Raw genomic sequence first — 25817 nt, forward strand, 5'->3', positions numbered from 1 at the left:
AAAATACATTCAGAGCTGGCTTCTCACTGCAGCACTGTATGAGCATGGTCTTCAGAGGAATTATAAAATAAAGGCTTAATAGAGGGTGGGAAGATTCCTACTGAGACAGAAGAAATGCAACAAGGCAAGCATGCTATATTATAACATCGTAACTAAACAGACATGTACGTTCCATAAAATTAGAGGGAGAACCTCATCTGTGGTAGCAGGGAAAGCAGATCCCCTAACTAACTCTGCCATCCGACAGGTCCCTTCATAGCCAGATTAATGGGGAAGGAAGTATGTAGGGGGATACTGTACCCCGGGCCCCCCTCTGTCAGGGCCCCGTCTGGAGCACACTGACACCACTTGTTCTCCCTCTTGTGCAGCTGCAGAACCAAGCAGGCACAATGTGGGCAGATCAGTATGCAGTGCAAGCAGAGACATAGGAGTATCTGGAGCTAAGATGGAGCTTCCCAACCAAAGGAGAGATAGGAGGGGGGAGAGAGCTAAAGTGACCCAAGGATCCCGGCTTCTCCTCCCTGCCTGGGTGTCTGGGTCCTGTGTAACCTGTCATCTAATGAGAGCATTCGGGTCTAGAGAGAGAAACACACACACACACACACACACACACAGAGTCCTCCTGAGTCCTGTCCCAGGTTGTAGTTGCATAAAGGCTGCTGCTATTCTTGCATGTGACAAGATAAATTATAGGTTTGATTTGTCTATGTGTATTTTAAGGTTAAGTTGTCTTTGTTCCACTACAAGAAAACTTTATAAAATAGTTGTCTCTCAATTAGATGGAGCTATAAACAGTACCCAGGCATTATTACACTATTAGTTTAAATCTAATATACACCATTGGTTTATATTTATTATACACAATCCATGACACATTCCAGAAGGGCCAAAATGACCTACTGTACCTGGACTTTCCTCTTAATTTATGATTGCAATCACTTGTGTTGAAACACCTTTCTTATCAATTAAATAGTTCAGCACAGGTGACACCAATCACATAATAAGAGGGAAGTCCAGGTAGAGAGCATTTTCTCCCTCCTGGAATGGGTCATGTTGGGAGGTGTGCACAATCTAATATACACCCTCCGCTACTCCAGGCAACTCTGTCTTAAGTGCCCTGCACCCTACCCCGACCTCCCAAGGCTTAATCCAGCTATGGGGAATGCCCATGTTGTTTATGAGAGTGGGTTATACTGTGCTTTATAAGTGGAGAGCAAATAATTCCATACTTTAAGAGAGGGGGTCACATTATTAGGGCCAGGGCGTATTTACATGAACTGCCGGCCTTGCTGCCTCGGAGAGGGGGAGGTTTGTTCCTGTACTATTACCAGGACACACATTGAAACTTCCACTTCTGACAATTGCGGTTCTAGGCACATTTTCATCATTATAGTAAAAAGCTTGAAATGCAGAAAAGAGACACTTGAAACAAAGCCCTGAAGTCTCCTCTCTCTCATTATTAATTTACGTTATAAATAAAATAATATAAGCAGTATGTGAATAGTGAGAACCAAACAGTGTACATCATTAAAGAGGGGATAAGGTTTGGATGGTATTTTTTTCTGTATCTTTCCTGCACAAATTGCCGAAGCTCTAATTATAAAAGTGGGCACGTGCCTTTTCCGAAGGGTGTGTAGCAGCAATGAGCTTTTCCCAAAGAGTGTAAAATAAGAGTGACGTTTTTCCAAAGAGGGTAAAGTAAGAATTAGCTTTTTCCTAAAAGTACTGGAGGCACGAGCTTTTTCCAAAGAGTGTCAAGTGTGAGCTTATCGCAAAGAGTGCAGCGTGAGCTTTTTTCCAAAGAACATATGGGCTGTTCCCAAAAAGCTTAAAAACCAGAGTGAGCCTTTTCCAAGGACTGCAGAGTAGGTCTGCGATTTTTCCAAAGAGTGTATAGCAGTCATGAGCTTTTTTACAAAGAATTTGAAGTAAGCGTGAGCTTTTCTCAAAGGGTGTAAAGTAGATTTGCAGACACAGAGCATGAACATGTGCAGTAGTTCCGTTCAGCTCTTCTCTCTAAATATATGTATAATGCGCATGTTCAGATGAACTTGGCATTATAAATTATTGTCCACATTAATTTACTTTTGGCGATGAGCAGATTCTCTTAACTCCCAACTGGCCTAATTTAGCCGGAGAGTCCTGATTTGTAGACCTTGAAAGGTCAGAGATCTTGACCTTGTGAATCCCCCACCATGGCTGCTACACACCTCTGCTTTGGGAAGCGGAGGCCTTCTCCGACCCCTCCCAGCCCCTGATGTCTGTACATGCCCAGTAGTAGGCTCAATTAGCGCACACAGGAAAGGCAACACAATATGCTCAAATGAAATTAAGGCTATAGAACCCTGAAATACTGCAATACACCTTAAAAAAAATAATCTGCAACACGCCAACAAGTTATTTAAAAGAAAGAAATATAGAATGCAGGGTTTTTTATTTTGGGCATAATGTATTTGTATTGAACATGAAAATGACAAAAACGTGATGCATGACAGAAAGAAAATAATTTACAAGCAAAATGTATTTATCTAATGAAAAATATATATTCCCAATTTCAAGGACTATTAAGTATTTTTGTAAATGGTTTCGCTGTGGATCCTGCTCTCCGTATTCAAATTTACATGATGTCTGTGCGACTTTGTGTTTTATCACTTCCCCACACACATTATACTCAGGCTGTACAGAAACTGAACAGAACCGAGCGGCTGAACTTCTGCGAGGGAAATCTAATCTCTGGGCTCCAGCTGAGCTTTTCATTTTCAGGGAAAAATTCCATAACAGAAGTTCGATATTTCTTTCAAAATACTGTCTACTGGCTAAATATCAATCAGAGAGTGAAATCCAGGGCATGCAATTTCTTAATGTAACTCCAGTTATTTTCATTATTAAAGCTGCACAACCACCTATGAAAAAGATCTTGCTAACGTGGGCCCTGGGGCCCAGAGCCTTATGTAGGGGTCTGAACACCCCTGATAAAGTGAAAGACGTGGCTAATTACAATAAAATGTCTACTCTGCTGCATCACAACATCATGATGGGCCAAACCATTATCATTCTGGAATGGAGGAGCTTGAAGCAAAAGTCATGGTTGGGTTAATTTTTGGGTAGCCTTTTACCAGGGTTGGACATCAGCGGGCCCCTAATTTGTGGGTAGGTTAGCCAAGCAGAGCCCCCCCCCATTGACCACGCCCCTAACACATGCCTTCCTGTGAGTGGCCCTCTTGTTTAATATATTGAATTGCCGGCTCTGTAATATAGAACTGCTGCATGCGGGGCTTCTATGGCACAGGAGGAGGGTGCAGTGACCCCTTTATGACTTTATCAAATGTCATCATAATCCAACATCATGGTAACGTTCGTTTTGTGACTTATGATTTCATTATTGTCAGGGTCTACCCTACTTTTCAATTCAAACCAAGTCCAATCAGGGGAAACGGTGCAGCTCACTGGATAACCGTAATAGTGCACCAGCCACTGTGGACAAACATAATACAGGATGAGATACACTATAAAGGATTTCCCAGTATACACAGCTTACAGTACATATTATTGACCATAATCACAAACTGAAGATGGTGGAATGGCGGCTAGATACATTGTGTACGACTGACGCATAACAAAATGCATGGCACATCTGATACTCGTCAGGAAACATTGGTGAGGCTAAGGGGAAGGGGGATAGAGTAAAGGGGAAGGGAAGGGGGAAGGAGTAAAGGGGAAGGGAAGGGGGATGGAGTAAAGGGGAAGGGAAGGGGGATGGAGTAAAGGGGAAGGGAAGGGGGAAGGAGTAAAGGGGAAGGGAAGGGGGATGGAGTAAAGGGGAAGGGAAGGGGGATGGAGTAAAGGGGAAGGGAAGGGGGATGGAGTAAAGGGGAAGGGAAGGGGGAAGGAGTAAAGGGGAAGGGAAGGGGGAAGGAGTAAAGGGGAAGGGAAGGGGGATGGAGTAAAGGGGAAGGGAAGGGGGAAGGAGTAAAGGGGAAGGGAAGGGGGAAGGAGTAAAGGGGAAGGGAAGGGGGATGGAGTAAAGGGGAAGGGAAGAGGGATGGAGTAAAGGGGAAGGGAAGGGGGATGGAGTAAAGGGGAAGGGAAGGGGGAAGGAGTAAAGGGGAAGGGAAGGGGGATGGAGTAAAGGGGAAGGGAAGGGGGATGGAGTAAAGGGGAAGGGAAGGGGGAAGGAGTAAAGGGGAAGGGAAGGGGGATGGAGTAAAGGGGAAGGGAAGGGGGAAGGAGTAAAGGGGAAGGGAAGGGGGATGGAGTAAAGGGGAAGGGAAGGGGGAAGGAGTAAAGGGGAAGGGAAGGGGGATGGAGTAAAGGGGAAGGGAAGGGGGAAGGAGTAAAGTGGAAGGGAAGGGGGATGGAGTAAAGGGGAAGGGAAGGGGGAAGGAGTAAAGGGGAAGGGAAGGGGGATGGAGTAAAGGGGAAGGGAAGAGGGAAGGAGTAAAGGGGAAGGGAAGGGGGATGGAGTAAAGGGGAAGGGAAGGGGGATGGAGTAAAGGGGAAGGGAAGGGGGAAGGAGTAAAGGGGAAGGGAAGGGGGACGGAGTAAAGGGGAAGGGAAGGGGGAAGGAGTAAAGGGGAAGGGAAGGGGGATGGAGTAAAGGGGAAGGGAAGGGGGATGGAGTAAAGGGGAAGGGAAGGGGGAAGGAGTAAAGGGGAAGGGAAGGGGGATGGAGTACACGTTCGTGAATGAGTTGGGCATGCGCAGGTGTGCTTAGCTAAAGTATGAAGATTTGTTTTGCTTTTGCCCCCAAAATCTTTATCTGTATACTGATCTGACAGTTCTGCCTCGTTATGCTTAGAGAGGAGAAACGCGGGAGGGAAGGGGTGGTATGAACACAGGCCGAGTACAGAAGGGGATGTGTTAATATAAATTGTGCACAGACACATGGAAACACGACACTTGAGGACTGGTACAAATACACACTGATGGTCGTCCGCACGAGCTGGCAGTTTCTGATTGGCTGATTGCTGAAAGATGCTTTCTTCATCGATCATGGGGCCTAATTCAGACCTGATCGCAGATGTGCTAAATTTAGCACATCTACGATCAGTTTCTCAGACATGCGGGGGAGGGGGGGGGGACACGCCCAATACAGGGATAGTCCACCCCGCATGTCAGGCCCTACCTCCCCGCACAGGTACAAAAGTATCGCACACCGGCGATGCTTTTGTACTGGAAGAGTAGCTCCCTGCCAGCGCACTGGCAGGAGCTACTCGTTGCTGTGGGGGTCGTAGCGGCTGCGTGTGGCGTCACGCAGCTGCCGCAGCCTGCCCCTCCAACGGTCCGGGCACGCCCGCATTGCCCGGACCATGCCCCCTAAATGGTTGCCGGCCCGCCCCCCTCCCACCCAGCGACTGCCTCTGCCTGACAATCAGGCAGAGGCGATTGCAGGGCTGAGACAGCCGTCGGCTTTCTGGCAGGCACCGGCGCACTGCGGCACCGGCGCATGCGCATTTCAGACCTGATTGGCTGCTGTGCGAAAACGCATGATTGTATTAGATTATTTGGGGGTGTATTTTTCAATACTTTTGTTGCTAATGTCCTTTGTATGCAGGAAGGACGAATATATCTGAGGGATTAGCGAATGCGGTTCTGCTATAAATAATAATATGTTAAAAAAACTTGTGCTTATGTCCTGGTTGGGCATAAGCAGGGCAGGACTGGTATTTCTGTCAAATGCCAGAAGGTCCAATGTCCTGATGGGCTGGTCCGGCTGCACGGGACCCAGAGAGGCAGCGGCTGGTTGAGCAGCTCCGCCTCCCGGTGCTCTGCTCAGACGCCCAGCATACAGAGAGACGGGGAGCATGCCGGAAGGCCAAGCCCCACGTGACTCGTGGCATGCCCCCTTGAGATGTAGCCATCTAGAATTGCTTTATTTTATTTTAGTTTGCTGAATACATTTATTATTTGTTGACTGAATGTATATTTGGTTTCTTCTCTCAAGCTTTATGCTTGGAAAATGATACATTTAACAGTGAAAAATATGATTTAGTTTATAACAATCTAAGTCCACTTTAAAATAAATTGATAATCTAATATATGTTAAAATCCCAATGTAGTAACTGTTAGCTCAGCGGCTACTTGTGACCTTAGTTATATTCTCCGCAGGCTGCGAACGGGTTAAGAAACTAAACTGGAGATAATGCTATGGAAGGAAGATTCGTGTTCATCACTTAGGCTCAAATTAGCAGCCCAGATTCTCTCATCCATCTTCTACAAACTGCACACAATGCTGACTCCAACTCAAACACAGTTATATTTAAAGAATCTATCATGTCAGCTGTGATTTACTTGGTGGATTTCTTAATTGTCTTTCTTTATTTCTCCATATGTCTTTTTCAAGGCGTTCACTGTTCCCGGCGCTGTCTTAAAGAAGCAATCTGAATTTTACACAAGCGCTGGTCCATCCGTCTTTAAGGTCATTACAAGTGTCACTTAAAGGCAAAGAAATTCACTGATGCATCACAGCAGCATTCTGTGTTCCGTACCAGAGCTTAATTCACAAATATGTACAGCACTGAGCTTCATCCGTAATACGTCACAAGATTGGTGGAACCCATGCTACAGAATGGGATGGCAGGTGCCTAGTGGTCATGGTCATGGTATACTAGATCTCTCATGTGATATTATGGAGGTCAGAATCCAAACAGTGAAATCGTTTTCCAGTGTCCAATCACTCTAGTTGCTTGATATATTATGCAACACTCAACTTTGGCTTCCTTAAAAGGAACGTGCAACTTGTTTACCAACAGCGTTTATTTTGTAGAAGTATAAATGTAAAAAAGAAAGAATTATGGGGTCTATTTACTAAGCTTTGGAGAGAGATAAAGTGGACAGAGATAAAGTACCAGCCAACCAGCTCTTAACTGTCATTTTTCAAACACAGCCTGTGACATGGCAGTTAGGGGCTGCTTGGCTGGTACTTTATCTCTGACCACTTTACCTCCATCCAAGGCTTAGTAAATAGACCCCCTTATTGCTCAATGAAGTGAAGATTTCTTCCAGGAAATGTTTCTACAGCATCAGTGTTTTGCTGTAAATAGCTGCATTCTCCAGAAAACTGGTTCAAGTCATAAAACAGCCAACAAAATCACTGGTTCGTGTTCAATCAATAGAATCTGCTCTCCAGAAATCTTGTTCAGGCCATAAAATAGCCATCACTAATTGCCCCATTGAGGTGAGTGGTTACTGCTCCACTGATTAATGAATTTTAGTGACAACTTGTTCGGGTCATGAAATGACACTTCTGATTATAAAGCAGAACACAGCAGAGCATCTTGACGTTAAAGAGCGGATGGTGGTGTTTGCACAGGCCGTGGTGGTTAAGTTGGGTTCCTCGCTAAGGGTGGTTGCCAACTTTTGTGGACAGGGCAAAAATTAGATTTCATTTTGTGGAGCGTTATTATTAAAATAAGCTAAAGGAGTGTAGTGAGCGAAGGGAAGTTCCTTGTTGTGTAGAGCGGCCTTATACCATATTAACGCTGCAAAAGGACTTCCCCCGACTCAGACTTGGAAGCACTCAGTCTCATCCCATCTTTAATGGTACAGATTTGGCACTTCTCGGAGTAGAAGCTCATTTTTAGGTTCACTCCAAGCAGTGTAATAAAAGCTTCCCATAAACAAAACTTCCAGATGTAATGAATTGCTAGTTGCATGTCTAGGTTACATTTTCAGAGTACGTGAACATTGAGTGGATCATCTTGGCGCACAGGTAGCAAATTAAAACTTGGGGCCTGATTTAGAGCTTCATGCAATGCCGATTTTCACATGTATTGTGTGGGTGCAAAAATCCCTTAAAACTACTGCAATGTATTCTGTACAAATGAAGGCGCTGTTGCGATTGAGGTGAACAGTATCAGAAATGTCCTGGAAAAGTGATGGCGTTCCTGGACGATGATTGGGAAGTGAGCATTCCTGGGTGGTGAGTGGGAACTGGTCGTTCCTGGGAAGAGGGCATTATTGGGCAGTGACTTGGAAGTGGTCGTTCCTGGGAAGAGGGCATTATTGGGCAGTGACTGGGAAGTGGTCATTCCTGGGCAGTGAGTGGGAAGAGGGCATTCCTGGGCCGTCACTGGGTGGTGACTGGGAAGTGGTCATTCCTGGGCGGTGACTGGAAAGTGAGAATTCCTAGGCGGTGACTGGGAAGTGGTCATTCCTAGGTGGTCACTGGGAAGAGGGCATTCCTCGGCAGTGACTGGGAAGTGGTCGTTTTTAAGGGATGACTGGGAAGAGGGTATTCCTAGGCAGTGACCGGGAAGTGGTCATTCCTGGGCGGTGACTGGGAAGAGGGCATTCCTGTGCAGTCACTGGGAAGTGGTCGTTCCTGGGTGGTGACTCGGAGGAAGGAATTCCTGGGTGGAGACTGGGAAGAGGGCATTCCTCGGCAGTGACTGGGAAGTGGTCGTTCCTAGGCGGTGACTGGGAAGAGGGCAATCCTGGGCGGTGAATGGGAAGTGGTCATTCCTGGGCAGTGACTGGGAAGAGGGCATTCCTGGGTGGTGACTGGGAAGTGGGCATTCCTGGGTGGTGACAGGGATGTGGGCATTCCTGGCCAGTGACTGGGAAGTGGGCATTCCATGGTGACTGGGCACTAGGCATTCCTGGGTGGTGACTGGGAAGTGGTTATACGTGGGCACTGAATGGGAAGTGGTCCTACCTGGGTGGTGACTGGGAAGTGGGCATTACTGGGTGGTGACTGAAAAGAGGGCATTCCTTGGCAGTGACCGGGAAGTGGTTGTTCCTGGGTGGTTACTGGGAAGAGGGCATTCCTGGGCATTGACTGGGAAGTGGTCGTTCCTGGGCGGTGACTCGGAAAAGGGCATTCCTAGGTGGTTACAGGGAAGTGGTCATTCCTGGGTGGTGACTGGGAAAAGGGCATTCCTGGGCAGTGATTGGGAAGTGGTTGTTCCTGGGTGGTGACTGGGAAGAGGGCATTCCTGGGTGGTGACTGAGAAATGGTCGTTCCTGGGTGGTGACTGGGAAGTGGGCATTCCTGGGTAGTGACTGGGAAGTGGGCATTCCTAGCTGATGACTGGGAAGTGGGCATTGCGTGGTGACTGGGCAGTAGGCATTCCTGGGTGGTGACTGGGAAGTGGTCGTACCTGGGTGCTGAATGGGAAGTGGTCATACCTGGGTGGTGACTGGGAAGTGAGCATTCCTGGGTGGGGACTGGGAAGACGGCATTCCTGGGTGGTGAATGGGAAGTGGTTGTTCCTGGGCTGTGACTGGGAAGAGGGAATTCATGGGCAGTGACTGGGAAGTGGTTGTTCCTGGGCGGTGATTGGGAAGAGGGCATTCCTGGGCATTCACTGGGAAGTGGTTGTTCCTGGGTGGTGACTTGGAGGAGGGAATTCCTGGATGGTAACTGGGAAGTGGTCATTCCTGGGCGGTGACTGGAAAGTGGTCGTTCCTGGGTGGTGACTGAGAAGAAGGCATTCCTCAGCAATGACTGGGAAGTGGTGGTTCCTAGGCGGTGACTGGAAAGAGGTCATTCCTGGGCGATGAATGGGAAGTGGTCGTTCCTGGGCAGTGACTGGGAAGAGTGCATTCCTGGGCGGTGATTGGAAAGTGGTCGTTCCTGGGTGGTGACTGGGAGGAAGGCATTCCTCGGCAATGACTGGGAAGTGGTGGTTCCTAGGCGGTGACTGGGAAGAGGGCATTCCTGGGCGGTGAATGGGAAGTGGTCATTCCTCGGCGGTGACTGGGAAGAGGGCATTCCTGGGTGGTGACTGGGAAATGGTTGTTCCTGGGTGGTGACTGGGAAGTGGGCATTCCTGGGTGGTGACTGGGAAGTGTGCATTCCTGGCTGGTGACTGGGATGTGGGCATTGCGTGGTAACTGGGCAGTAGGCATTCTTGGTTGGTGACTAGGAAGTAGTCGTACCTGGGTGCTGAATGGGAAGTGATCGTACCTGCGTGGTGACTGGGAAGTGGGTCCTGGGCTGTGACATGGAAGTAGGCATTGCTGTGACTGGGAAGTGGGAATTCTTGGGCAGTGACTTGGAAGTAGGCATTCCTAGGTGCTGAATGGGAAGTGGTCGTACCTGCGTGGTGACTGGGAAGTGGTTGTTCCTGGGCTGTGACTGGGAGGTGGGCATTCCTGGGTGGTGACTGGGAAGTGGGTGTTCTTGGCCGGTGACTGGGAGGTGGCTTAGAGCACACACAGAGGTGGTCCATCTTATAGATATTTTATGGGCGTGTTGCAGGCGTGTTGGTGAAAGTTGCTGGATAAACAGACACTCAACCAATCACATAGGGGCCATACTAAGATGGAGAAACTGCACCTTCCATAGGGCTGGTACAGGTTTGATTATTGGCAATTAAAGCGATGCCAGGCGGTATTTCAGCATCTACAGACACTGACAGTGGGCATCACAGTCCTTGCACAATCGGATACACGGGTGTACTCCAGGGAAGGATGTTGTTGTGGCTTTTGCAGAAAAGTCACAGATGACCGCCCATAGATGCAGCCGCGGCGATGTCTGCCTCAATCTCTGTGTCAGGCCTCATCTAGTGCACACAGTATGCAGGGGATGGGAGCATTGTATATGGTTTGTGTCACAACAAACAAAAGACAGTTGGCGAGGTTCAAATATTAAAAATTGGGTTTTGATGATGCCTCGCCTTGATGCTTCTAGGAGTTCATATAGAGCCTGATTCTAAGTCACATGCAGCTCCCTTTGCAGACAGCGACTGCGCAAAAATGAATATATGCAACGTCTGCACTTGTCCATATCTCTCTGAGCGGCTACTTTACGGACACACGCAAGGGAACCATTCTGTGGGAGCATCAGGGGTGTGTAAAAAACACCCTTACTATTCTGAGGTGTGCGTTTAGGGAAGGGGCGCAAGTCTCAGATGGATGTTTTGCATCCAGTATGGTGTAGGGGGTGTGTTATAGAGGGTTTACAGTGTATTACAGGTGTAAGCGCACATAATGTGGGTTGAAGTGTGTGACAAAGAACAAGCACTTTATAGTCTTCTCACGATAATCATTTTACCACGTTTTCCATGTGCCGCACTTTCTCCGCTGCAATCTGTTTCCCTGGTCTCACGTGTTAGCACAGGAGAAATGGGTCATGCTTTGTTCTAAACATTGTAGGTCTACTGGTAAGAATGGGCCCATTAGAGAACATTTATCCTATTTTTAATGTGGTTTTCTTTTCAGATATTAACAGAAAGGTGTGAATAGGCCTTTATACATCTCTAGTAATACTATAGATCCTAATATTAAAGAGAATAATGTAGGGCTATATTCAACAGTCCTTACTTACTGAAGAGAGAGCTACACTGTGCACACAAAGCGTGTACTTATTCATACGTATGATCATTCAACATTCTGCTATTATACAATCTGCTGATATACCCAGCGCTACGTTTCATTGTGACCATCGTACAAAAAGGCCATGAAAGAAACATTACTGGGAGAAGCCGCATTAACTGATCAAACTAAATGTCCTATTCGGCCATAAACGTGGGGCACAACCACGTGCTGAAATCAATGTAGATACAAGGAGATGACACAGCTATTTTTTTTTTACAAATTTAACCAGTGGCAAGCGTTATTCTGAGACAGCCTACTGTCAGTCAGTCCAGATGTAACACGGTCTAAGGCCCAGATTTATCAACCTTTGGAGAGTGATAAATTAAAATTGCATGTTGATAAATTACCAACCAACCAGCTCCTAATTGTCATGTTACAGGCTGGGTTTGAAAATTCACAGTTAGGAGCTGGTTGGTATCACCGTGTACTTTATCACTCTCCAAGGCTTGATAAATCTGGGCCTAAGTTTGAAAAAGTGACAAATGTCCAGGATTTTGGAGCTGGATAATGTCCACAATTTTGGATATGGATTTAAAGCAGCAATTTTGCTAAAAGCGAAACAAACCTGGTGTTGCCTTTAAAAACCCTACCTCTTTAAATTCTGCACCAAAATCACAAAAAAATCCATCCCTTGGACCCTATTACACTTGGCCCACAGAGTTTTATCCCATGTCTGCTATTATTGGATCCCTGTGGTGATGGCAATAGGCTCCTGAGATACAACCGACTTCTGCACTGAGCACCGGGGAAGGGGATGCTGATAATTCTGTGTGTGGGAGTCAGAGGACCCTGCCCCAGGAAGGGCTACATCAGGCCTCCACTTTATACAATGTTGGATGGATATTGTAGCGTTTTCACGTACAATGTTGCTTGGTCCAGATAGCACCAGATATAACAGTGATGATCTGTGAGACTCTACCCTCACCTTATAGGACCTACGCAAAGGGGTGGGGAAAAATATTAGAAACTTTGGTAAAACCCAACATTTTTTTAAAATCACCTCCAATCCCGACTGCCCCCACCCCCCAAACATAACAAGACCACAAGTGTAATAGGAGAATTCTTCAGTAGTACACTCAATAATGATGACATAAAAAACTCTCCACATTCCCCCAGTTGGCCATCCTGGCTCTATATTTCGTTTTTTTCCAAGCATAGACGTCATACGCCTTGGTACATTGTACCCTACATGAACGTCGCATATCTCCAAGAACATCACAATTATTTCAAACCAGCTTTGCACCTGGAACTCAGGCTGTATATAAAGTACTACCATTTGGTATCGCTGTACATAGGAAATCCAGTATGGTGTCAATATTTGTGTTATACTAACCGGTGACTACCGCAAGGACCATGGACAGATATAATCCCCCCGACCATGGACAGATATAATCGCAATGTTTGCCCATATAAAAGTCCATATAATCAAGAAAAAAAATGCATATTCAGATATGCTACCAAACAGATGACCTGTATGTCCTGAGAAAATTAAATGTTCTTGTCCGGAATAAGAAATATAACATATATTCCTGATGAAGCTGGCAGATTGCCGAAACATACAACATAAACCTGATTATAGACCCAACCCCATATATGAAGTAGTTAAAAAAAAGATCTGCACCTGTACTATTACCCTGCACAGAAGACTGTTGTGGTCCGGTAACACCAGACTCAAGAGATGCAAACCTCAGATTGCCCCATCCCATCCAGTACCTCTGTACTGGTCTATCTAATAATACCGCTGACGGGTGCAATGATATTGGGGGCTGTGGGTGCCTGGCATTTTAATCCAATTTCTAGACACACTTTACTCCAGAGCAGGTGCACCATCCTATTCCTTACATCCATTCACCAAATATTGGGGGTCATTCCGAGTTGTTCGCTCGCAAGCTGCTTTTAGCAGCTTTGCACACGCTAAGCTGCCGCCTACTGGGAGTGAATCTTATTTTCTTAAAATTGCGAACGAAAGATTAGCAGAATTGCGAATAGACACTTCTTAGCAGTTTCTGAGTAGCTCCAAACTTACTCGGCATCTGCGATCAGTTCAGTGCTTGTCGTTCCTGGTTTGACGTCACAAACACACCCAGCGTTCGCCCAGACACTCCTCCGTTTCTCCAGCCACTCCCGCGTTTTTCCTAGAAACGGTAGCGTTTTTTCGCACACACCCATAAAACGGCCAGTTTCCGCCCAGAAACACCCACTTCCTGTCAATCACACTCCGATCACCAGAACGAAGAAAAAAACCACGTAATGCCGTAAGTAAAATTCCTAACTGCATAGCAAATTTACTTGGCGCAGTCGCACTGCGGACATTGCGTATGCGCATTAGCGACTAATCGCTCCGTTGCGAAAAAAAATAACGAGCGAACAACTCGGAATGACCCCCATTACTCTCACCATAGGGGTAATTCAGACCTGATCGCCCGCTGTGCGTTTTCACACAGCGGGCGATCAGATCCGAACTGCGCATGCGTATGCACCAGCTACAAAGGGGATCGCCGGTCAGTCACGGGTTTGTGCGAAGGATCCATTCGCATGGGCGTTCCCAAGGAGATTGACAGGAAGAAGGCGTTTGTAGGTGGCAACTGACCACTTTTAGGGAATGTTTGGAAAAATGCAGGCGTGTCCAAGCGTTTGCAGGGAGGGTTCCTGACGTCAGCTCCGGCTACGAACAAGCTGATGTGATCGCAGCGGCTGAGTAAGTCCTGGGCTGCGCAGACACTGCACAAGATCTGTTTGTACAGCTCTGCTACACACGCAATCGTACACTTGCACAGCGACAATACACTCCCCTATGGGCGGCGACTATCTGATCGCAGCAGTGCAAAAATCGCTACCTAGCGATCAGATCTGAATTACCCCCCATAACTTGACCAATGGTTTCTTCTTCTTAAACAAAAATGTTTTTGCTCAACATCAATAAAGATAATTCTTATAAGATGTGATTTGCATTCAGCAGACTGAACTCTAGAAGTTAAAGGAGAATCTCCATCCATATGTATTAATGTCCGGTCTTATGGCCGCCATAATCTGTTCCGGTGAACAATGAACGACTGTACAATTGTTTGCAAATAATTTCGCCAACAGGCGGATAATGTATGAAGCGTCTTATAACAAATGTCTGGAACCAGAGACCTAAGTATTGGTGGCAAATATTCAAAATAAGGGACAGTTGACCACCATCTATCTATATGGTGGCGGTGACTACAATACATCAGTACTTGGCAAGAACCAGATACTCACAACCCCATCAGATAGAGAAAAGGGAGTTCCTTCACTTCCTCCACTAAACAAAAAAGTTATAATCCCAAATATCACTTTGTGACTTTATGTGATGTGTTTTGCACACTTGCACACGGCCTCCTGCATGGATTCTGCTCCTTATAGTGGAAGCTGGGTGTCCCTCACTCAACAGCGGCTAGGTGCACTAAATCACCCAACACTTCATCCATAAAAATGTGAATTTATGTTGTAGGCTGTGAGGTTTAAATGATCATTAAAAGGCAGAAAATTCACGTTTAGCCCCCCCCCCCCCCTCCACCCCACCCAAGGAAAACAACTTGATTTTTACATGTCTTCAGAGGGCTGGAGATCTGGCATCAGTCAATGAGATGCAATGTTATATAGATGGACACGTGTCACAACGTCTCCTTTGTTCTCCCAATTTATTGAGTACTTATAAATGGTTTGATTAAACAGGATTTTCTGAGGAAAGTTGTCATTATTTAAGCAATAACAGAGTGGACTTTTTCATGCGATGCATCGTACATCCTCATCATCCTCACACAGAGACAGGCTCCGGGATATACACAATGAGATTTACAAGGTCGTAAAAACACACTATGGATCATTTCCCAGTCCCTTGTGACTTTTATGCACAGTCTGTGATGCCGCTTAATATGTCATCACGGCGTTGGATATTATACTACGCATACATACACACATAGACACCTTTACGTGTATATATTCAAGATTACCATAGATGATAAAAAGTATAGGTTACAGCACAATGCTCCAACAAGCTCCGTGTCTATTAAATGGGTAAAAAACTCCCAGCTCCATTACAACATTTGTCACAATCCAGCCGAGGGACTGGTCAGCAGCAATATCTACCTGACCAAAGAGGTGGTCCCATGTGGTCCTCTGACTTCCTACCTTGGGACAACCTCTTCTGTCAAGTATGTATGCCTGTTGACCAGTCCTTCAGCCAGCATGTTCTTACCCCTTTAATTCATACTTTGTCCTTTGGCATGACAAAGTGTTGACAGTCATTTCGGCCCGGGTACAGTAACATACATTATTTTTTATAATGCTCTAAGTTGTTCTGCTCACCTCTCCTGCCTGTGGGCAACCAATGTTTGAAGAAAGAATACACTAGTTGCCCTGACCACTTAATCGATGTTACGTTTGCCATAGACATTTGCAATACACATTTCTCGCCCATCTCTCCCTGCTATCTGATTCTGTTGTCCAACAATGTGTCATGTCTCCTGTTTACCTACCTGTGCTAGTCCTTGTTCCCCGAGGATCCTGAAATTTCTCAATAAGGGCGGTTGGCATCTTTCGGCCTCTTGAGCTGCACCTTCAGCCTCTTCATGCCAATCTGAAAGCCATTCATGGCTTGGATGGCAGCTTGGGCACTGGCAGGATTGTCAAAACTCACAAAACCTGTCGAGACATGAAGCAATGTGGGGGCTTAACAAGCCGAAAGGTTACTGCGGGACGATACACATACAGCGAAACCATTAAGCATGACCAATGAGAAGTGGGTAAGCGAACATAGATGGATGAGCATGGGTCATTGACATTGCATACCCTAGAAAGCAGCACCCATGAGTAACAGTATTGTGCAAATCTGTTCAACCAAGGCTATTGGATGGCTACGTCTTATGTACAATCGCTCTATGGCAGAAGAGACACAATAAAAATGACATTTGCTGAACTACTGAGAATTCTTGGTAACATTCTATCAGAAATAGTTCTGACAAGTCTACGTCAATCCCTTAACTCAGCTCAAGGCTTAACCCCTGCCAATATTCACCAATCAACCCCCACTTACAGATGGGTCCACAGTTATCTTGACTAGTTTTCTGCACCCAGGAACAACATGATTTAGTAGCATAAACCCTTCATCTATTGTTCTCAACTGCAATACAATACAGAGAATAATACAGCAGGGGATTAAGTCCGACTGGCCAGTCTCAGTTAATCCTATTAAAGGTCAAGATAAATGTGGACCCATCTGTACATCCATAGTCTTTCAATTAGGAAGAAGATGGAATAGAAGACTTATACATATTCAAAGCGTATAAGGAAACTCAAAGAGCTTTTATAAAGGCAAAACATATGAGCCCACAGCCCGTCACTAACCCTTGCGTTCCACCACAGAAAGGAATCACTGGCCAAAGATTGTGTTACCCGTCATCTATTTAACCATTTCCACCATGACCAACCATCTGTTATTCTATACCCAAGTTTAAAAGACTTTACACCTTATCGATGTTTTATTCTGAAACTTGGTTTGGCTCCTATATGATATCTGCAAGATGTTCAGAGCGCACATCAGTCCCTATATACAGTTATATCCTTTGGATTTGTGGGATGAAATATAATATATCTGTTTTCTGACACGTCATTATCCAGAAAATAATGGACCCTTTTGGGTAATAATGTTATATACACAGACGTTTTCCATAGTTTCCTCCTACACTCACTGTGATTAAGATGCTGGAATTAAGTTAGATAAGTTAAACAAGAACATTAATTTCCCTTCAATTCTGGCATGCAATTTCCGGCCTCTAATGCCGACACGCAGAATACCCTCCCTACTCTGCATGTGTGGTGTGCTGATCTTTTTGGTTGTCTTCCCATTGGAATTAATGAGAAGTTCATATGGGAGGAGCTTCGACAACTTTCCTTTGACTTTGAATAAAGCAGTCTAAGCAAGAAAGATCTTTTCTCACTTGGGACATTTATTTTAGAATACAGTACCCAGAGGATAACAGGGGACAGTTACAGGACCCAGCGGATAACAGGGGGCAGTGCAGGACCCAGCAGGTAACAGGGGGCAGTACAGTATACACCAGATAACAGGGGGCAGTGCAGGACCCAGCGGATAACAGGGGGCAGTGCAGGACCCAGCGGATAACAGGTAGCAGTGCAGGACCCAGTGGATAACAGGGGACAGTGCAGTACCCACCAGATAACAGGGTGCAGTGCAGTACCCAGCAGATAACAGGGGGCAGTGCAGTAGATAACAGGGGCAGTGCAGTACCCACCAGATAACAGGGGGCAGTGCAGTACCCACCAGATAACAGGTGGCAGTGCAGGACCCAGTGGATAATAACAGGGGACAGTGCAGTACCCACCAGATAACAGGGTGCAGTGCAGTACCCAGCGGATAACAGGGGGCAGTGCAGTACCCACCAGATAAGAGGTGGCAGTGCAGGACCCAGTGGATAATAACAGGGGACAGTGCAGTACCCACCAGATAACAGGGTGCAGTGCAGTACCCAGTGGATAACAGGGGGCAGTGAAGTACCCACCAGATAACAGGGTGCAGTGCAGTACCCAGCGGATAACAGGGGGCAGTGCAGTAGATAACAGGGGCTGTGCAGAACCCACCAGATAACAGGGGGGAGTGCAGTACCCACCAGATAACAGGGGACAGTGCAGTACCCAGCAGATAACCGGGGGCAGTGTAATATCCACTGGATAACATGGGGCAGTGCACTACCTAGTGGATAACAGGGAGCAGTGCAGTACCCAGTGGATAACAGAGGGCAGTGTAGTATCCACCAGATAACAGGGGGCACTGTAGTACCCACCAGATAAGAGGGGGCAGTGTAGTACCCACCAGATAAGAGGGGGCAGTGTAGTACCCATCAGATAAAAGTGGGCAGTGCAGTACCCACCAGATAACAGTGGGCAGTGTAGTACCCACCAGATAACAGGGGGCAGTGTAGTACCCACCAGATAAGAGGGGGCAGTGCAGTACCCACCAGATAACAGTGGGCAGTGTCATACCCACCAGATAACAGGGGGCAGTGTAATACCCACCAGATAACAGGGGGCAGTGTAGTACCCACCAGATAAGAGAGGGCAGTGCAGTACCCACCAGATAACAGTGGGCAGTGTAATACCCACTGGATAACAGGGGTCAGTGTAATACCCACCAGATAACAGGGGTCAGTGTAATACCCACCGGATAACAGGGGGCAGTGCATTACCTAGCGGATAACAGGGGGCAGTGTAATACCCAGCAGGTAATAGTGCTGTAAAGTAGGTCAGTAAGAGATTTAATGTATGTAATCTTATTACAGCAATTTACTTTTCTATTCTAGTTTAGGTTGGAGCTATCCTTGAGGAGGGGGATACTGGTAGTGGGCCAGTATGGAGAAATATGGGGGGGATTTTTTAATGCAGCTCAATATGTTTTAGGCACTCTGAGTTGTACAAAGTCCTATCTCTGAGAAACCCTAAGGGGACATTGCGGAGTTGGCAGCAATATGGGCATAAATGACTTCTTACAAATAGCACGAGAAACCGGGCGTATTGTCGTCTGTATACAGGGCTGTACACAATGCGTCACCCTCCATGTCAGCAGCACAGGTGCTTAGTTTGTCACCCACAGCATGTAGGAAATCTGTCTGTGCTCCAGAGTATGTGGCAAAGCTAAGGGGAGGGACGGGTGCTGCTAACATTGGGTAACCAGCTTTAATACTAATATTACAGTATACCTGCACTCCTGCGACCGCACTAGTGTCCTTTGTGACGTTATACGAATGCTAGTATCAGTTAGAGTGTCGGGATGTGCAAGTGCTGGTGCGCTCACTCTGTGTGCCTAGACGCAATAATCCCGCTTGGTGCCTCTTTAGACGCCGCCATCACACACACCATGGAAACTTGCACCAGGTGTAGATTCCCTGCCTGTGTGTGGCTTCCAGCGTCTGGGCAACATGTCTGCAACACCCCACGACACGCCCATAAGACAGTGCCTGGCCATGTGTCTGTGTATTCACCGGACAGAGTTAAAGTACCAACAAGTCAGCTCCTAACTGTCATTTTTCAAGCACAGCCTATAACATGACAGTTGGGAGCTGATTGGCTGGTACTTTATCTCCATCCACTTCTTCTCCATCCGAGGCTTAGTAAATAGACTCCCAGAACCCTTGTCTGCATATTGGGTGATATTCTGCGAAACTGCTATATTATAGGGCATTAACGATTGTAATCAGAGCTTAATTTGCAGACAATAAAGAAAGTTGAGCTGAAATCCACATCCTTATGACAGATGTTGGCAAAGCATTAAAAATTATATTTAAACATTAAAGAGTCTGGGGTCAGTAGAAGACCCACAGCTGCTCTCCCGTGCGTTCCAGCGAACGCTGAATCCTGAATATAATATTATTCTCTCCTTTAGTAATCTCTTAGCTACTGTAGCTCCCAAGGACAGCTCCCAAAATGAATTCCTATCTAGTGGTTCTAACAGAACTAGAGGGAGCTGTATCAGTCTTTGGATAGACATAAATTGGAGAGAGATAAAGTGCCAGACAATCAGCTCCTAACTGTCATTTTTCAAACACAGCCTGTAACATGGCAGTTACTGTAGGAGCTGATTGGTTGGTACTTTCTCTCTCTCCAAACTTTGAAACATCTCCCCCCCTAGTCAGATATGAAACCATGATGAAACAAATAAACTTTCTGTATAAAGTGACAATTGGCTGCGGCACACGTACCTGATCGCTCAGCCAAGGGCAAACGTGTGCTTTCTGCCTGAACTGCCCGAACAATAGCGACACCTGCACTCTGATTTCAATGTGGCCCACCGGAGTCATTGATTCCTTCTATTCATTACCCCAGTACGGGAAATAATTCAATTCCTAGGAAAGATGCTGGCTGTCCACGGTGCCAATACACCTGTCACCAATCCCGCCTGCTCTGCAAGGACATTTCTTTGGGCCACGTATCAAGCAGTTTCCAGGCAATCGTGTTGCAGCCTAACGAGCAAGAGGTTTATTTGCAAAGTGCTTAAGAAGCTGGGACTGGCTGGTAGTAATACTGATACATAATAACAATCATCTGCAGTCATTCTGACTTGGGGAAGAACAATTTTGCTGCCAGTCAGTGCGTGGGTGCCCAGAAATCCGGGAGGGGGCAAAAGCTGCTACAAACCAGATTAACCTTTCACGTTACAAACTGGCAGTACTGTGGGGCAAATGTATCAAAACTTGGAGAGAGATAAAGTACCGACCAATCAGCTCCCAACTGACATTTTTCAAACACCAGGCATGATTAAGACTTGCAAGCAATGCTGGCATTTACGCAGGCGAGCAATTATGGAATGACTGCGTTGCATCGTGTTGCGACGGGCGCCTCTGTTCATTTGTGGGCGGCTACAACACTTGCATTGTTTTGCACGACCGTAGCCTGAAAAATCGCAGTTGTGTAGGCATTAGCGCACAAATCGGAATTGGGCCCACCGCAAGTAACATGCTTGGAGCTTATTGGTTGCTTCTTTATCTCTCGCCAAACTTTGATTGACTGTATCTGCCCCTGTATCTTGTACAATTTCAACGAAGTGCTAGCTCCCTTTAAACGTAGTCAGAATAAATCTAAAATCGGAGCTTTGGGCAACTAAGGAATAAAAGTTTAGGTATGGTTCCATTGGTCTGGCATTTTCCCATCTCCCCGAAAACTCAGAAGGTCTAGCAGTAGCCTCTCTTCCACCTCCCACTTCAAACAGAGAGCAGAGTTGTCAAAGCCCCTCCCCCTTGATCTTCCCATTCATATGGAGTGAGGAGCGTGGACAGTGGTGCTGTAAATTCTTAGAAGGACTGAGTATTGCAGCTCTGTAGTAGGTACTGTAGTTCACAGGGGAGGGCCGCTGCCTCATAAACCAGACACAAGGACTGTAGGAAAGAGGAGGGGAGCGTTGGATCGGTGGAGCAGAGGCAGCTCCTCTACTGATAGAGGCAGATTTCTGCAGAATGGATGCAATACTCAGCCCCTGCTCTGTGTTGGCCTGTTTGTGTGCCTTGTGTGTGTCTGTCTGTTTGCGTGTCCTGTCCCTGGTGTGTGCAATGCATACGTCTGTGTATGTGTCCCCTGTGTGTTTGTTACATGGGAGAGGTTGGGGACACAGAGTCATCATTTGAGAATCTTTGGAACTCTCTTTTGTAAAATACAGACACATTAAGTCTCATCACTTTGTATTTTTGACAATATTGAAAAAGCTCTAAAATTAGGGCTAAAATGAATGTGATCCTATCAAAACTCTGTTGGCTGCCGCCGGCCATTCCAGATGATATACAGATGCGTCACATACTGTACGCCTATCCTCAAATCGCGCCAAATAGCCCCATTTGGCTCGCCATGTAAAATGCAACCATGTTTCAGCATGCGTCTATTTCACTCAACATTTTACTCAATGTGCATGGCTCTGACAGTGCTAATGTGATGAAAGCACACAGCACACGTACCCTGTATACCGCTGGTGGATTGGCATGCTATAGCAGTGCAAAAACACACGATATCTGTGAAAACAGGCAAGAATCGCTTCTAGTGTACTAGGCACTTTCATCATAGACAACAATACATGGCGTGAAGCATAGCTCACTTGTATAGGATGTCCGTATTTTGCATTTTTACCCAGTTTACCATCTGTGTCCAGGGTATCCATGCAATGTAATTATATCTCATTAGCAATGCAACTGAGCTGTATATGAAAGTCTACGGAGGGACACATGGCACAGCTTAATTGCAAAACCCGTAGCACGCCAAATGGGTCTATTTGCTGCAATTTAAGGATAGGGGTGTATGTGGACACATCTGTATGTCTATAGGCCACATACAGTATTTTGTGCTGTCACAGTAGTGTACAGCATATTTTATTAATTGTGTATTTATGCGAGAGTTCAATAAAAGTGATCGCTTCCAGTATACTAACAGCATGCATTCTGATTGGTCCAGCGAGCCCACAATATGTCTACATCCGCTGCAAAGGGCGATGGTTCCAATTTAAGGCCGCGTTTGTTTTTGTTGTTTAACAGCCCATCCCAGAATCCTCTCCCCGGAGCCTTGGCAGCAAAGGGTTAGAGAACACGGGGGGAGACTGGATCTAAACGTTAATTAGAATTTGTTCCAAAGTTACGTCATGTGAGTTTGGCCAGTGCAAAAGTTTTGGTTGAAGTCAGCCACAGAACTGTCACTGAGATTTATCTTCCCAATAAGCCATCAACTTCATTGTAATGGAAAAATGCCTTCACTGCACCTTTGGGAGAACATAAGAAATTAATCTAAACATCAAATTAATTATGGTTTGCAAATGAGAAATTGCCTGCACGCCTAACATGTTTTGTAAGACTCTTCCCTTGTGGCTAATTGCATTGACTGCTTCCTGCATATTTAGGGTGGGATTGGAGCGTCTGATTAATCATCCGGCTCCCGTTGTACTATTGTCCCTCTTGCTCCCTCAGGCAGCGGCAGGGACCCTTTGCACTAGATACGTGTATCCGCTAACGCTTCTCTCCACCCGCCTGTCAACGTGTTCTGCAAGTTGCAAAAGCTTTATCCAGTGAACTTTCACAAAGACGACTGGGGGCTCTTTATCACGGCCTCAGATGCCAGTGACGGTGCCAGACTTATTAAAAACAAATGAGGAAAGTATTGGCGTTTGTTGGGGGGGCTATTTGTCATTTGGCGCAGTTCATTTCAGGCTGTGCAGCACAATAAAAGCTGTGAGTTATAGTGAGACTTGTTTTAATTCAAATTTAAGTGCAAACTACTAATTGCATTATCGGTCCTGGGTTAAAGTGGCACGGCAGTTTCTCATTGAGCCCTAGAATACGGAGGTCTGTAAATTCTCCCTTCAAACCACCCCGGCTACTAGTCTGTAGATATATGTACTGGATGCAGGGAAGGGGCTAGGAGAAATGTATGCAATAAAGATTTTGCAGGAATGGAGCTTGCGGAAGAATTGCAGAGAAATCAGTAAAACAAATCAGTAATGAGCTGTTTGTACTTCTGCAAAGGGCATGCATTCCCAAACTGCTACTTACTATACGGACACCCATAATGTGGACACCAGAATGTTATGTGTTATAATGTTGACATACATTGGGCCTAATTCGTGATTATACGCAATGGCCGATATTCACGCAAGGGAGCGTTTATCAACCGACTGCGCGTTCTGGGATGTGTCAAGGTGCAGCTGCGATCTCGCTGGCAGTGAGGATTTCATGGAGAAGCGATTGACAGGAAGGGACTGTCCGGAGGTGCTAACGGGGAGTGTTTGAAAAAATGCAGGGTGTTATGTCCGCTTTTGGGGTGTACTGTATATCTGCCATCAGCTGTGTACAAACACATGGTGACTGCGTCGCTGCTGCCGTATACAGTCTGCGTGGCCATAGGCCAACACTTACACCCAATGTTCCTTGTTGTTGCGTAAAGTCTGCAAATGTGTACGCAATTGCGAATGAGTTTACGATGGCTCTGATTGGTGTCACTTTCCATTTCTGGGTGTCAGCTTCACATCCTAACATTGGGGCTAATTCAGACCTAATCGCTGCTGTGCGTTTTCACACAGCGGGCGATCAGGTCTGAACTGCGCATGTGCAGGTGCCGCAGTGCACCGGCGCATGCCAGAGATGCTATCAGCATCTCAGCCCAGGGATCATCTCTGCCTGATTGACAGGCAGAGGCATTCACTGGGCGGGAGGGGGCAGGCCGGTGGCGTTGGGCCGCCGTTTCGGGGGCGCGGTCCGGGCAACGCAGGCATGCCCGGGCTGTGCGGGGGGCGGGCCGCAGCAGTTGTGTGACGTCGCAGCCGCTGCGACCCGGAGAGCGTCGGGTAGCATGCAGGAGCTGCGCTCGTAGGGAGCTACTCCTGAAGTACAAAAGCATCGCCGCTGTGCGATGCTTTTGTACCTGTGCAAATTTTGCACGGCTACGATCACGTCCATTAGTGGTTCCATAGCCTAGGAAATCGCAATTGCATCTGCATACAAACATGAATTACAGCAGGCCCATGGATAAAATATCAATAACCAATCCAGCATGGGCAGCACGGATAGTGTAATGGTTAGCATCGCTGCCTCACAGCCCTGAGGCCTTGGGTTTGATTCCCGACACAGCTCTAACTGTATGGAGTTTGTATATTCCCCCCCCCCCCATGCGTGTGTCTGTACTCTGTATCCCCTGGGTAAAAATGAACCATAATGTGTGTATGTGGCCAAATGTTCTCTATGTGTTACTGAATATATAATGCTGACGTAGTGAGAATGTAAGACGTGAACGGGGCGTCGCACGGGACTCGATTCGTACTTTTTAGAAAATGTTACATTGCAGCCAAATGCACAAAGTCAGCCAAGGTCAGAACATTTCTAGACAAATGAGTAGAATCCTGTCCTGTGACTTACTAGACCTCCAAGCAATGGTCACCTCCAAACTAGAAGCCTATAACCCGGATGGTCCTACCTTATGCCTCATACCTCACTGCTGTGATCAGTACAAACACAACAGCAACAACAAACAGCTTTATCACACCATTGTGCCACCGTAACCTCGTGGCCTACTGACCACACAAGTTACTAATCCTCCTTAGCTTCTCTCCTGCACGGTACAGCCCAACCTCTCTCATCCTGCGTCATCATTGCGCCAAGCGCAGCTACTGCATGAATACTGTCGTCCTCAGCTGACGCAATCTGACATTAACCCTTATTCAGTTATCTGTAACGTGCTGGTGCTGCGATAAGGATGGAATCACGGAAATGGACGCACGCCACAATCACGGAGCACTGCGGCATACGGTAGAATGACATCACGGCACCACGTCATCACGGCACACCAGTTATAGAACAACAACAATTCCCCAACACACAACCCAATATTCCACCCCTGGCCCATCACTGCGCCCACGCCATTGCGCCCATGGCACGGGAGACGGACCCTGTGGATTGGTAATCTGATCTCTGCGGTTATGTCATTGATACATTTTATACTGTATGGGTTCCTCGTTTAGACTGTTGAGTGATGATTATATAATGATGAGTTCGGCAGAATATTGGAGGATGGTGAACTCAACAGCAATATCACTGACATGAAGCAGGACATTGGTGAACATGTGTGAAAACATTTGCCCGGATCACATAACACATAGCAGCTTATTACATTATATAATGATCATTTGATTTGTATAATGTGACGGTGAATTTTTGTATTATATTTTTGCTGGGCACCAGGCTTGATAAATAGCCCCTGCCACCAGCCGTATCAACACACTTCCATACCGTACCATGAAGCCGATTCAATTACACGCCAGCTGACGCTGGAACGGCTTCCGTGGACTTTGCGGCATGTGTCTGGCAGACCACGTGTAATTGAATCTGCGCTTTATTTATAAGGCAAAATGCAAATTTCCAAGTGGTATGTCTCCATAGTCCAGTGGTTCCCAAACTTTTTGGGAATCGCGGCACCATAGAATATCAGAATTTTTT

The 25817-nt window shown here is 46.5% G+C and overlaps 1 protein-coding gene across 12 annotated transcripts in view; it reads right to left on the reverse strand.

Annotated features, from left to right (window-relative positions):
• Positions 1–25817, reverse strand: part of CELF4 (CUGBP Elav-like family member 4) — a 1208497-nt gene that overhangs the window by 18476 nt on the left and 1164204 nt on the right. For 10 of the 12 annotated variants that reach the window (XR_010243565.1, XM_063958066.1, XM_063958095.1 and 7 more), the window contains exon 12: positions 15825–15990. The exons of the other annotated variants lie outside the window; for them this stretch is intronic. Coding sequence is in view for 9 of the 10 variants with exons in the window: in XM_063958066.1 (XP_063814136.1) it covers positions 15863–15990 (128 nt within the window). In the remaining variant the exon portion in view is untranslated. The remainder of the gene's footprint in view (positions 1–15824; positions 15991–25817) is intronic. 12 annotated transcript variants of the gene reach the window in all.

The sequence above is a fragment of the Pseudophryne corroboree genome, chromosome 1 (genome assembly GCF_028390025.1).
Source record: "Pseudophryne corroboree isolate aPseCor3 chromosome 1, aPseCor3.hap2, whole genome shotgun sequence".
Taxonomy (NCBI): domain Eukaryota; kingdom Metazoa; phylum Chordata; class Amphibia; order Anura; family Myobatrachidae; genus Pseudophryne; species Pseudophryne corroboree.